The sequence below is a fragment of the Theropithecus gelada genome, chromosome 15 (assembly GCF_003255815.1).
Source record: "Theropithecus gelada isolate Dixy chromosome 15, Tgel_1.0, whole genome shotgun sequence".
Lineage (NCBI taxonomy): Eukaryota > Metazoa > Chordata > Mammalia > Primates > Cercopithecidae > Theropithecus > Theropithecus gelada.
Window position 1 is genome coordinate 90,945,815 of NC_037683.1, and position 14,465 is coordinate 90,960,279.

General features: G+C 42.9%; 1 protein-coding gene and 1 long non-coding RNA gene across 2 annotated transcripts in view; one reads left to right on the plus strand and one right to left on the minus strand.

Moving 5' to 3' along the window:
- The window catches only part of LOC112608039, a 63,586-nt gene extending 59,814 nt beyond the window's left edge, over positions 1-3,772 (plus strand). Inside the window, exon 4 of the long non-coding RNA XR_003115931.1 lies at positions 3,509-3,772. This is a non-coding gene — a long non-coding RNA (uncharacterized LOC112608039). The remainder of the gene's footprint in view (positions 1-3,508) is intronic.
- GNA14 (G protein subunit alpha 14) overlaps positions 1-14,465 on the minus strand; it is a 220,631-nt gene that overhangs the window by 93,329 nt on the left and 112,837 nt on the right. Inside the window, exon 2 of the mRNA XM_025359602.1 lies at positions 6,393-6,577. Coding sequence (XP_025215387.1) covers positions 6,393-6,577 — 185 coding nt within the window. The remainder of the gene's footprint in view (positions 1-6,392; positions 6,578-14,465) is intronic.

The following is a 14,465-nucleotide window of genomic DNA, read 5'->3' on the forward strand; positions in this document are numbered from 1 at the left end:
TGCCTTCCAGAGCATGAACTCGAGTCTGTGGGGATGATACTCTTGGCCTTGGCCTAACAGCCCCACAGGTGATTCCAATGTGCAGCCAAGACAGAGAATCATTGTTTGGGATGTTCTAGTGCCTGATAAACCCAGCAGTAGGAAGAAGAGGAACTCCAAGGGACTGAGTGATAAAGGCATCCCCTTACCCAAATGTGGGACCTGCGAAAATTTCAAACAAAATTAGCAGAGGCCTTGTGAGTCAATTCAAATAAAAACATTCAACCTTTCAAGAGTGGTGGTTGACCGGACGGCTCAAGTCCATAGTCTCAACTGAATTTTGAATGCAGCAAAAGCTTCTAATGGAAGAGCAAAATGCTTTCTGAAGACAAATCCAGTCCTCACACTTCTAGCAACATTCCCTTCTAAATTAGATACTTAGAGTGGAATGGCAGGCAAAATAATCCCCTTACTGTTTAATTATTGTATTTGTCCATTCTTGCATTGCTAAACAGAAATACCCGACACTGGGCAATTTATAAAGAAAATAGGTTTAATTGGCTCATGGTTCTGGAAGCTGTACAGGAAGCAGGGTGCTGGCATCTGCTCGACTTCTGGGGAGGCCTCAGGAAACTTACAATCATGGTGGAAGGTGAAGGGGGAGCAGGCACATCACATGACTGAAGCAGGCACATCACATGACCAGAGCAGGCACATCACATGACCGGAGCAGGAACAAGGCAGGGGAGGGAGGGGGTGCCACACACTTTCAAACAACCAGATTTCGTGAGAACTCACTCACTGCCATGAGGACAGCACCAAGGGGATGGTGCTAAACCATTCATGAGAAACCACCCTCATGCTCCAATCACCTCCCAACAGGCCCCACCTCCAACAGTGGGGATTACAATTGAACACAAGATTTGGGCAGAGACACAGATCCAAACCATATTAACTATTAACTCTTCTTTTAAAAATTTGTTTTGGTTCTTGTCATGATTGCCCTTACAATTAAAGTCCTGTGCAAATATGACATGACCCCAGTGTAGTTTAGCGCTCCTATAAGCAGAGCAGAAGGGCAGTGAAGGAGCTAGGGTCAGCTGTGAAGAGCCCATAGGCCTTCTTTTTTCCTGTGATTACTAAACATGGAACTAATGTTTGACCTTTGCCCTTGGGAAATTCTGTATCTACATCATGTGAACAGATTCTACGGAACCTTTAAGGGGTTCATATTTTTTTCCTTCACTGTAGGACAGGACTAGAATGAGAATTTCCCAAGTTCAAGAGACTGCAAACAGCAAAAATTATGATGCTTTTCAGGCTTCTGTGAAATCATCACAAGTAAACATGAATTATAAACTAACAAGACTTAGGAACCCTGCCACTGAGCAAATGCCTTTGTAATATTTATTCAAGAAGTCATAAATTTGAATTGCACCCATAAAACACTCTTGAGAAACATTCATAAAAATTAAGGTTTATCAACAGAGTGAGCAAATACATATGAATCATTTCTTTCTTAATAAAATAAGCAGGCAAGGTATAAGAAAAAATCTTCAAGGCTATGTCTTAATTGAAAAAACATGTTAGTTAAAAAAACAAATGCGGAACTAAATTTCTGATAAATTTCCTTTAATAAGTGGCCTGTCAAGTAATAGGCAAAGACTTTCAACAGCCTAGCTGAGCAATAATCTCACTAACAATGAAAATAAAACCCTCTAAAACCACTTTTAATTCTCTTCTACATACATAAGAAAATGTAGCTCTGAAACAGAAACAGAAACAAACGGAAAAAAACAGCAGATAATACAGAAATACTCAGCAATAAGAAATGAGGAGAAGACTGCACCACTGTGAAAATAAAAGCTAAAGTTTTGTTCATCCCTGCCATAACTAATCAATTGTTTCAAGTTATACAATACTTTGTAAAGAAGATAACATATAGCATGCCTCCTAAACTATCACTGAATACGACTGAACCACTAATCATTTTATCATTTTATGACCTAAGCATGGTACTTTGTTACAGTTTCATGTTTGGAATCAAGACTAGCCCTGAGAAAAAATGATTAGAAATAATAGCCACAGGAAAATGATAGAGAATAAATTGATGAAAATGACCTAAACAAGTAATAAAAAGAAAATGAGCCTATTTCTGATTTTTGAACCTGCCCCAATAATAACCTTGTGTTTCTCGAGGGTCATTTAATTTGTAAATCACTTCCTTTTGCTCATATTGGCTTATAAAGTAGACAGAGCATGTCTCATTCAACAGATAAGAAAATAGAAAAACAGAAACAGTACAGCTTCCCCAGGACCAGGGTCAGCAAAGTACAGCCCATTGATTAAATCCATTCATGGACTGTGGATTTTTTGCATGGCCCGTGAGTCAAAAATAGTTCTTACTATTCTCAACTGTATTCTTAACTTACTATTCTTACTATAAATTCTGTAAGTAGAGTTTATAACTGAGCCACACTTATTTGTTTACTTATTAGATATTGCCTATATCTGCTTTCTGCACTACAACAGCAGAACTAGGTAGTTCCAACAGAGATCATATAGCCCACAAATATTGACTCCCTGGCCCTTTACAGAAAAGTTTGCAGACTCCAGCCCTAGACCCACAGTGGAACCATGAGCAAAGCCCAGATTTTTTAGAGCCAATCCAGTGTTCTTTCCATTCCACCTTCTGCCTCTCCTTAAGCCATTTTAGCATTCAGTTCATCTCAGGTGTCTGAGAAAGTTTATACAACAGGAATTGAGATACTTGAGCCAGACATGGCAAGTAAGGAGGAGACAGGAGGTACAATGGACTTGTATCCTAGTTTCACAGTCATGGATGGAGAGGAATCCTGCCCGGGATGGTTTGTACCCAGAATCTCACCCATATCTAATTTAGACAATGAGATTTGGGATTTTTTGTTTGTTTGTTTGTTTGTTTTTAAACAGTTTCACTCTGTCCCCAGGCTGGAGTGCAGAGGCACCATTCTCAGCTCACTGCAACCTCCGCTTCGCAGGCTCAGTGGATCCTCCCACCTCAGCCTCCTGAGTTGCTGGGATTACAAGCATGCACTATCACACCTGGCTAATTTTTGTATTTTTTTTTTTTTAGAGATGGGGTTTCGCCATGTTGCCCAGGCTGGTCTCAAAACCCTGGGCTCAAGAGATGGCCGCTCACCTCTGCCTCCCAAAGTGTTGGGATTACAGGCAAAACCCACTGTGCCCAGCCTGATTTGGGACTTTTTGAGTTGATAGTTGGATTAGAATTAGGGTCTTAGAGTTGATGCTGGAATGGGTTGACTTTTAGGGATGTTAGGATGGAGTGGATGTATGTTGCACGTGGGATGGACATGAATCTTGGGGAGCCAGAGGAGTTGAATTGTGTTCCCCCGAAGCTCATGCTGACCCAAAACTTCAGAGTGTGTAACCTTATTTGGAAAGAGGGTCTCTGTAGATGCAAGCAAGATAAGATAAGGTCATACCGGATTAGGGTGGACCGTAATCCAGCGACTGGTGTCCTTATAAGAAAAGGGAAATTTGGACACAGACCCAGAGAGGACAGTGCCGTGGACACACAGACACGGGGGAGAATGCCAGACGAAGGCAGAGGCAGAGGTTGGAGGCAAGTGTCTACAAGCTAACGGACAGCAAGGATTTCCAGCCACCACCAGAAGCCAGGGAAAAAGCCAGCAACAGATTCTCTCAGAGCCTCCAGTCAGAACCAATCAACCTTGGTTTTGGCCCTTTAGCTTGCAGAACTGTAAAAACAATAAATTTCTGTCTTAAGCCATCCAATCTTAAGTACTTTGTTATAACAGCCCTAGGAAACTAATACAGATTAGCAGGCAAACGGAGATGGCCTAGACAAAAGAATTAAGGTCAAGAGAAAAGGAGACAGTGGTAGATGTCAAACCACATAAAACCATTTTGTTTAAAATATAAACTAAGTACGTCTAGAAGACCAAGAGGAAAAACAAAACAAAAGCAAAAACCTAGAGCCTTGATAACTAAGCTGATTAGGTTTTACAAACGCTGCTGCCAACGTAAGCAGAAGTGGCTTACACATGAGCCTTTTCTCCCCAGTGGGTCTGTTTACAAACCCATCCTTGAATTCCAAGCTTCGCCCAGTCACCTCACCACGACTGGTAAACAAAACGCATTTTACAATAGGGGAAAACAGATGAACTGAAATCACCCCCAAGAACATTCCTGCCATGCCACTTCTCTGAAGTAATCTTAAATCTCCACAGAAAGCCTAATTTTGAGAGTACATTAGAAAGGGTAAGTAAAAAAAGAACTGTACCTTTTCAAAAAGATACAGCAATGTATAAAGGAATCATCTCAGTCACTTCTAGAATCTCCTAGTGGCTCAGTGTGTGCCTCTCACCTTACTTCACACCAGACATACCGTAGGCCAAGCTTGCCCAACCCATGGCCCCTGGGCCACATGCAGCCCAGGACAGTTTTAACTGCAGCACAACACAAATTCATAAAACAGAATGAGATTTCTTAAAACAGAATGAGATTTTTTTGCAATTTTTTTTTAAGCTCATCAGCTATTGTGAGCGTTAGTGTGTTTTATGTGTGGCTCAAAACAATTCTTCCAATGTGGCCCAAGGAAGCCAGAAGACTGGATACCCTTGCTGTAGGCTAATTCACCCCACACAATTTTTTTGTTTTGTTTTGTTTTGTTTTTTGAGATGGAGTTTCACTCTTGTTGCCCAGGCTGGAGTGCGATGGCACAATCTCGGTTCACTGCAACCTCCACCTCCTGGGTTCAAGTGATTCTCCTGCCTCAGCCTCCCTAGTAGCTGGGATTACAGGCGCCCGCTACCATGCCCAGCTAATGTTTTGTAATTTTAGTAGAGACGAGGTTTCACTATGTTGGCCAGGCTGGGCTCGAACTCCTGACCTCAGATGATCCACCTGCCTCGGCCTCCCAAAGTGCTGGGATTACAGGCGTGAACCACCGTGCCCGGTCCACTCCACACAATTTTTAGCATAACTCTGTTGCAGGGTGAAATTGTAGGCAAGATGTGTTCCTTCATTTCTTTAGGGCTGCAAGGACATGATGGTAAAGACATAGATTGCAGAGATGAGGTAAAGGTAAGTCTAAAATTTGGTGCCTACTGTGTTTTACTATGTAATCCCATAAAAATTTAAATTGATTGCTTTAAAACGTTTTTTTTTTTTTCTTTGAGACGGAGTCTTGCTCTGTGGCCCAGGCTGGAGTGCAATGGTGTGATATTGGCTCACTGCAAGCTCCGCCTCCTGGGTTCACACCATTTTCCTGCCTCAGCCTCCCGAGCAGCTGGGACTACAGGCACCTGCCACCACACCCGACTAATTTTTTGTATTTTTTAGTAGAGATGAGGTTTCACTGTGTTAGCCAGGATGGTCTCGATCTCCTGATCTCGTGATCGGCCCGCCTTGGCCTCCCAAAGTGCTGGGATTACAGGTGTGAGCCACCACGCCCAGTCTTTTTAATCATATATATATGAGTGTAGGTGCCACAAGTTCATAATAAAGTTGTCCTTAGGGGTCCATATTAAAGCCCATGCAATTCTGGCATTTTACTAGCTAAATTCCTTTTTCACAGACCCACAAGAGACCCATCTGACACAGAATTTTTCTCTTTATCATCATGTCATGTTGTCATTTGGTATCAATTATTTCAAATAAACTCTGATTTCTAATATAGTTGCTTAATGAACTCAGACACAGTATTATTCTCCTTTGGATTTGCATTCCAATGTACCATATAAAATTTTATTTTTCTTCTCTCTCACTCCTGCCTCATTATTTTCCTCCGGTTTTCAGCAGATTTGTATTTTAAATAACTGGTGGTGAGGGGAAAGCAAATGGCAGCTTGACACCAGCACTTTACGGAAGCACATTGCTGGCTGGGCCATTAGCATTGTTCTCATGAGCCTTCGCTTAGTTCCCAAGATGGGTGAGCTCCCAACACAAACAAACAAAACCCACTGATTTCTCTGAGTAGTCTGCACCAATTAGTGAAAACATTTCCTGAGACTGGGAATTCTTGAAACGCTGGCCACTGTAAACCCAATGTCCCCATGGCTCCAGTGAAGAAATTAACTGGGTCTCTTAGCAGAAAGGGAAAACGTATGACTTCCTTTTCTCAGCGCCGGAAATAAGCAACCTAAATAACAGCCCAAACTTTGCAATCCCTGCATGCTGGGTAGCCTCACGCTAGCACCATGAGAGAAATCCTGCAGAAAGAAGACCAGGCGGCTAACTAAAGTCCTCAAACTCCTCTCGATGATCCCCACCCCAGGGATCAAGAGCTTCTTCTGGCATCTGACCAAAGCACTCAGGGAATCTTTGTGCTAACCAGAGTGGGCAGGCACACATTCACAAATAGGGCAAGTACCCCCTAAGCACGTTACCTTATTCTGCTCACACACATATTGTATCCTTAGCGTGTCCATCGCTCTGATCATGGCTTGCATGGCGGTGAATATGTTTTGGTAAACCAGCTTCGTGTACCCCTTTCTGTCTTCATCACTGTAACCAGACCCATGGATAATTCTCATCTGCTTGATAAAGGTGCTTTTCCCACTTTCACCAGTTCCTATGAGACAAAACAAGTGGAAAACGCTGTCATCAGACTTCCAAAGGAACACATGGAGAAACAGAGGACCTCCTGGCAGTATTAATCCCCATCCCAATTAATAGGTTGATGGGTTGGATTTGGAAGGGACTGCCAAATAGTTATGCAGTTTTAGGCTACAGAGCAGTGCCAGCCTAAGCCTCGGGCAAGTGCCACCCTCAGTCCAGGGAAATGCTTCCCCACATCCTTGCCCTAAGTCCTTGAAAGAACAGGCAACCATGTCTGAAAGACCTGAGCATTTGAGGGCTTTGTCACTGAGAAGATGGCAGCGGCCATGATAGGGCTGCTTCAGAGTGCAGGGAGGATTTGAGCCATAGAACATTTGGAGGAGAGAAAATGGTTCATGAATCAGTCAACTCCTTCCTTTCAGATAAACAAACATTCTTCATCCCTGCACAAGAAAGCACCGTTTCCCAGTGGTGCCAAGTGTCTATGTGCTTGCTTCTTTTCATGTCTCAACATGCAGTTCAGGAGGTCCTCAAAACTCACAACACTTGCACATAGCAGCCAAGGAACACGTTAGAGTATGAAGCCATCCCTGTTGTTCTTAAATGTGCATTACAGGTCCAGATAGAACATATGTGAAATATGACATCAAAACTCTATATTCATATTAGATTGAGAGTTTGCTTGAAAAGGTAGTAAAAGTTGCAGTATAAGTGACAGAAATTTAGACAATAGAATTAAAATATTTGCTAATATTTTATTTGATAATTTATCATATGACACCCCTTTACCATGTTTGGAACATGATGGGTCCTACTCATGGCTCCTCACAACCACTTGATGAAGAATTTGCTATTGCTGATACAGTTCAGATCTGTGTCCCTACCCAAATCTCATGTTGAATTGTAATCCCCAGTGTTGGAGGCGGGGCCTGGTGGGAGGTGATTGGATCATGGGGGTGATTTCTCATGAATGGTTTAGCACCCTCACCTTGGTGCTGTTCTCGTGAGAGTTCTAGGAAGATCTGGTTGTTTAAAAGTGTATGGCACCCCTCCCCCTCACTCTTGCTCCTTCTCTGGCCACATGAAATGCCTGCTCCCCCTTTACCTTCCCCCATGATTGTAAGTTTCCTGAGGCCTCCCCAGAAGCCGAGCAGATGCCAGCATCATGCTTCCTGTACAGCTTGTGGAACCGTGAGCCAATTCAACCTCTTTTCTTTATAAATTACCCAGTCTCAGGGATTTCTTCATAGCAATGTGAAAACAGGCAAATACAATTATCATCTTCATTTTGCAGATAAGAAACCTAAGATTCTAATTGGTTAAATAATCTCTGCAAGCTCACAGTCGGCAAGAGAAAGAACTGGGATTTACTCAGAATTGAACTACAATGACAAACTCAATTAGAGAAGAATGTCTTGGTCTGATCTAAAGGGGACAAACCCGAAGTTCACAGTCACACACTGAACCTCAAACCTCAGCCAACCCACTGTCTTGCAGGCTCAGGTTGCTGGGGCACATGGGAGAACCCCCAGACGGGGAAGTGTCCACACAGTCTCACTGGCCTTGCTTCAGCCTCCAGAGACAGGATAGGTAGACACTGTCCTCCCATTTCAGACACCAGAAAACTGGCAATTAGGGGATGAGCCAAGGTTGGGTGCAGATGCAGACTTGCAGGGCTGGAAGTCAGGTGTCAACGCCTTGGCCTTCAACATTCACCACAGACGTCACATACCTTAAAAAGGATTTCCTTCTCCTGTGTGCCACCAATAGTTAGCCCTACCTGCTTAAAGCCCTCAAAGTGCCTTGGATACCCAGAAGCAGCACATAGCCTAAATGCTTGCTTGCAGATACATCTCTCACCACACCTTTCATCTAGTAAAGGCAGGGCCCGGAATTCACACATTTAGGTACTATGAACAATGTGCCTGCTTTATAGAGAGCACTCAAAGAAATGGTCAATGAAGGACTGAATGGAACAAACATGAGAAGTCAGCAGGTTCCTCCATAGGTCTTACATCATAGACAACCTCAGAAAAACGAGACATGAATTGAACAAGGATAAACTGTGATGCGACCATGTGCCCCTGGGAACCACCATTTCGTAATGACTCTTGGCTGCACAAACCCTATATGAGAAGTGAGAACCTGTAGAAAGACCTTATACTGTCCAGGCTTGGTTCAAAGTCCCAAATCAGATTAGCTCTCTACTCCTGCAGCATCTTAGAGTCCCTGCGTGTGACTATGATACTGCCATGTCTTCTCCTATTCCACCCAGCGGAGCTGAGTCCAATCCAGTGCTAGATTACCCCAAGCAAACATTAATATGGCTACATTTACACGTTGTGAAGCTGATATGAATGCAGAGATTATGTAATCACCCCAAGGCAGGCTGTGGTTTATGGTCCTCACGCCAGAAAAATCACTCAAGACACATCCCAAAATCTAAACTAAGAGAATCTTTTTGCTAATAAGAGTCATTCACTTACAATGTTATTAATAGTTAAAGCTAACCCCACCACCAGCCCCAAACACACAAACCCATTTTAAAAGCCACCGATTTTTGCTTTCAGACACGGAGTATTTCAAAAAGTAAATGTTAAAAGTGATTTTAAGGGTTCATGCAAGAGAAGATATAGATGTATTTGATAAATACCCATATTTTAAAATATACTTTAGTTTTAAATTGTGGTTGTTCAAAGAATTAAAAAACCAAATGTGGGGCAAAAAAAGGGCAGGATAAAGGCAAAGAAAAGATACTGAAAGACACACAGCACTGAGGGCTAAGGTTGAGAGAGCAAAGAGACTCACTGTGTGGAGGTCCTCTTCTTTCATTTAAGCCTCAGCACCACCCAGCTTTTTTTTTTTTTTTCCAGTAGGGAAATTGAAAATCAGAAAGATTTTAAATTGGTTGTCCAAGGTCACTCAGTTTGGAAGTGTTGTGTCCTGGGTCCAAATGCAGGTTTGTGTTGGTATATGCACTTCATAGGACAGCACCCCTAGTTATGAGCTAGTTTTACACTGCGTATTTCCCCCAAGTACATGGTCTCATCCATCGCTCCTATCAGCTTACGTGCAGCCTTCACCTGGTACAGAGATTCCAACCCTTGAAACTTTACCTTTTAGCCTACAGAGATCTGCTGTAAATAAGATGGTCCCAGCAGCAGGTGAGTGCACGGGAAGGTAGATGATGGCATCATTCTTTCTATAATGACAGTGGTGACCAGGACCACAGGGACGAGTTAAACTCAAGCTAAGGATCTCAATTGAGTTTCCTCACTTGTTCTAAACAGAAACTCAACACTCAGACATCAAGTGTAAGACTGTTCATTTATTCACAAAAAGCAAAAGAAAAATCCAAAGGGTATGATTTTTAGAGTGAAAAGTATTGGTAATTAGAGGACTGGGTGACTTAGGTGACTTAGATTCTACATCCTACCTAAGTACCTGTTAGAATGTGTGGTTTACTTCAGTAGCATGGGTCCGCTCTGCCTTGTTTCTTACCTCTTCATGAGGAATTTCTCACCTGCACCCCCACAAAATGCATGTGCTAGGTGGAGGGTCCTCTGCAGCCTGAACAGCTACACACAGCAAAGAGAACAGGAACCCTCACCCTGGCAGCAGCTTTTTGGTTTACAAGGAGTGGGAGGTCTTTTAACTGAAAGGTGAATTTTGGTGTCTGGTTCCAAAGGGATTCACTTAGATGTAATGGGGCTAGGAGTGGAGGGGTCACAGCCCAGAGGGCTTGCAATCCTGGACCCAATCCATAAAATCACAGAGTGAAAGAAGGAATAAAATTACAATTCCATCTCTAGACTCTGTTTCAAATATAATTAGGGGAAATAGCTCTTCTCCATTTAGTTTTTCTCTGTTTTCATATTTGAAAATAAAATCCAACAATGGTAATAAGTACTTTTAAACTTTCAGCATCATCTAGAGCCTGCCACATATATATTTTGGAGACAGAGTCTTGCTCTGTTGCTCAGGCTGGAGTTCAGTGACGTGATCTCAGCTCACTGCATGCAACCTCTACCTCTGGGTTCAAGCAATTCTCATGCCTCAGCCTCGCCAGTAGCTGGGATTACAGACGTGCGCCACCACACCTGGCTAATTTTTGTATTTTTAGTAGAGACAGGGTTTCGCCATGTTGCCCAGGCTGCTCTCAAACTCCTGAGCTCAGGCCATCTTCCTGCCTCGGCCTCTCAAAGTGCAAGGATTACAGATGTGAGCCACCATGCTTGGCCTGGCGCTTGCTGTATTTGAGATAGTTGCTCACCATCATCCATCTGCAACTGTCTTTTGTCATAAAATCAGTGGCAAACTTCTGGGGAAGGCACCCTGGCCAGTAACAGATTGACTAGAAGACTTAATGTCCCTTTCTCCACATTGATCCTCTCTGACCTCTCAGCAGGCAATAAAACTGCTCCTGATCTAAGGTTCTCATAATCTCCCAAGTCTCCTGCTATACAGGTTTGCCTTGGATCCTCTGCCTCCCCTCTCCCCCTAAACTTGGGATATTTCCTTTTCCAGGGTAGACACTCAATTACTGGTTAAACTGAACATAGAGACCTTGCTAGTTGGCACATACAGATAATTTCTTTTCCATCTGAAATTAAAACTCACCTCTACCGGCTTCCTGCTTACTGTGGGTGAGAGCTGTGAGCCTTTGACCTTGCAGGTTGGGAGTTTTCCTACAAGACACTTGCTCCTGGCCTTCCACTCGTCTAGCACTTCCCAAACCTCAATTATTTGTGTACCAACCTTGTGATTTTTCTCATACCCATATGTCACCTGTGTGATTATTTAATATTTAGCTTTATTATTTCAACAAACTTGTAACGAAAGGAAACCTGTCATAAGTATTATTTGCCACGATCAAACTAAATATAACAAAATAAATGACTTCAGCAATATTTCAAATAAAAACATCCTGTCTATCACCAGTGATCCGGGAACCACATTGGGAAAATCATACATATGAATTATCATTTCTTTATGTGAAATTTACCTGTTTACTTTTCATGCCTAAAGGAGATTCCCCCACTCTTCTCTCTAGAGTCTTCTGAAATTCTACCCGTGAACCTCATCCCAACACAAAATAACCAAGGATTGAAACTTATGTCAGTACAAAAGGCCTTTAGGAACCAGGAGGAAACAGAGGCCAAAGCAACATAAATCTTTCCTAAGTGATAGTCCAAGGACATCAAAACAGAAAGTCAATTGTTCTAATGTTTACATAAAATTCAGAGAGACTGCCTCCCAGAGAGCCCAAGCAGGCTGATAAAGCTTCCTAGATAGGAAGCATCATCTCCCAATTGTCTGTGATGTGTTCCGAAACCATCGTGAGAAGCCACTGTTTTTAGCTCAGTTTTGCATAAGGCAACGTAAATAGAACAAAAGAAGTCAGAACAAGAATGAGGACACAGTCCTGGATGTTGCTCATGCTGTCTAAATCATCTATGTGCCCAACAGGCGGAAGACGGACATGCGCATAACGGATGTGGCCAGCAGGTTGGCTCTCTAAGGACAGGGACCTTTTTTTTTTTTCTCATTTCCTGGTATCTTTGGAGCCTAAAAGAACACAGAGTAAGAGCCTAATAAAATATTCATGAATGGGTGTTTATTGGCTGTAGACAGCCAGGATGGCTTCCGTTTTGAAAAGCAACAAGGAAGTGGATTTCCCGCTCAGAGTAGGTGAGTCTGTTGTGCAGGCAAAGCAACCTCACCAGTGAGCAGGCCTCTGATGAAGACACTTGTGGCCAGGTGCCAGCACACTGGGAGGCTCAGGTTCCATTTCAGGGCTTTTTAATGGGGGGATACAGGACTTAAGAATTCCTTTTGTAATCTTTAGGAAGGAGCGGTTCTCAGCAGCAAAGAGGCCTGCCCAGAGGATGGTGCCAGGCCTTTGGGGGCACTCTGCTTGGCCCCAGAGAACTCATAGCTGACCTTGGGCAGTAGCTACCCATGCAGCAGGAGTTTCTGTACATGTGTGTACTGCAATCCTGGGGCTTGTAAAAGATACTGATTTATGGGCTGGGCGCTGTGGCTCACGCCTGTAATCCCAGCACTTTGGGAGGCCAAGGCGAGCTGATCACGAGGTCAGGAGACCGAGACCATCCTGGCTAACACGTAAAACCTCCGTCTCTACTAAAAATACAAAAAATTAGCTGGGCATGGTGACGGGCGCCTGTAGTCCCAGCTACTCGGGAGGCTGAGGCAGGAGAATGGCGTGAACCTGGGAGGCGGAGATTGCAGTGAGCCGAGATCACGCCACTGCACTCCAGCCTGCGCTACATGCAAGACTCCTTCTAGGAAAAAAAACAAAAACAAAAACACGAAAAAGATACTGATTTATGAGAGCATCGGCTAATGCTGGGAGAAATTCCAAATGACTCCCTACCTACGTGCAGGACAGTATCCAATGAGGGAGAGGGATGCTCATTAAAAATGCAGATTCTTGGACCCCTTGTCAGGTCTAATAATTTTGACAGGTTTGAAAATATGCATTTTTCACCAGTATTCCAGGGGTTTGGATGCACCCTATCCACAGCCTGGTTGGGAAACACTTCTCTGGGGCCCTTCAAAGGGGAACCTGTGTTAATAGAATATGCCTGGGACTGGAATGCTCAAGCTATTACATTACATTCAGTTTAGTTGATTTTTTTTTCAAGCAGGTTCCAATTTTATTTCTGCATGATAAAATATCCCCTCCGGAGCTCTGTTTTTCAATTTCCAGGGGGAAAACATTTTTAAAGTGCCAATAAGATTCACTTCTTCAAGTTACTCCTGCCAGTTTCTGTCCAGCCCCTACATCACCTTCACAGTCAGGTCACTCTCCCAGCTTCTGTACTTGCAAATAGAGGAGGGGCTATTTTTCACCATAAAATGAGAAGTAGCAATAATTCTAGGAAACACAGAACTGGAAACAATTGGAGACAGGGTTCACGGCTGCTCTCTCAACAAGAGGTTACTACAAGGCTTTCGAAATAAAAAAGGGAAGTTGAAAGAAACTAAGTGATGAGGTTCAATACACAGTTTAAGATGAAAAAACAACGGCAGAACAATGGAGCAGAATTCAAAATATGTTGTATTATTTTTGTTAGGTTTTTTGTTTGTTTTTTGAGACAGAGTATCACTCTGTCACCCAGGCTGGAGTGCAGGGGCACAGTCTCAGTTCACTGCAACCTCCGCCTCCCGAGTTCAAGCGATCCTTCTGCCTCAGCCTCCTGAGTAGCTGGGATTACAAGCGTGCACCACCACACCCGGCTAATTTTTGTATTTTTAGTAGAGACGGGGTTTCACCATGTTGGCCAGGCTGGTCTCGAACTCCTGGCCTCAAGCGTTCCTCCCACCTCCACCTCCCAAAGTGCTGGATTACAGGTGTAAGACACCACGCCCAGCCTTGTTAGTCTTGTTGATTCTTTAATCTGCAAAACCATCTTTATTGCCTAACCAAGAAGAGCAGCAATTCCAAATATTTCCTGCTACTTTCTACCATCTTTGGATCTCATTTTGATAAAGAAATAATTTTCAAGTCCTAACTTGATTTGTGAGTACCTCTTATATCAGATAAAGTCAATGGGTCATGCTAACAAGTTTTAATCACAGAGAATTTTTGAATAATTCTTTTTCTAATTTGAGATATCAAAAATATTATATTTCTCCTATTTGCAATATGTGCACTTTTTTTTACATCTGCATGCATCTTTTTTACTGATACAAAGTATTTTACATATTTATAGGGTACCTATGAGTATCTGTTACATGCATAAAATCAAACCAGTGTAGTGTATTTGGAGTATCCATCACCTTTAGTATTTATGTCTATGTATCAGTAACATTTCAAGTCCTCTCTTCTAGCTACTTTGAGTGTACAATACACTGTTGCTAACTATGGTCACTCT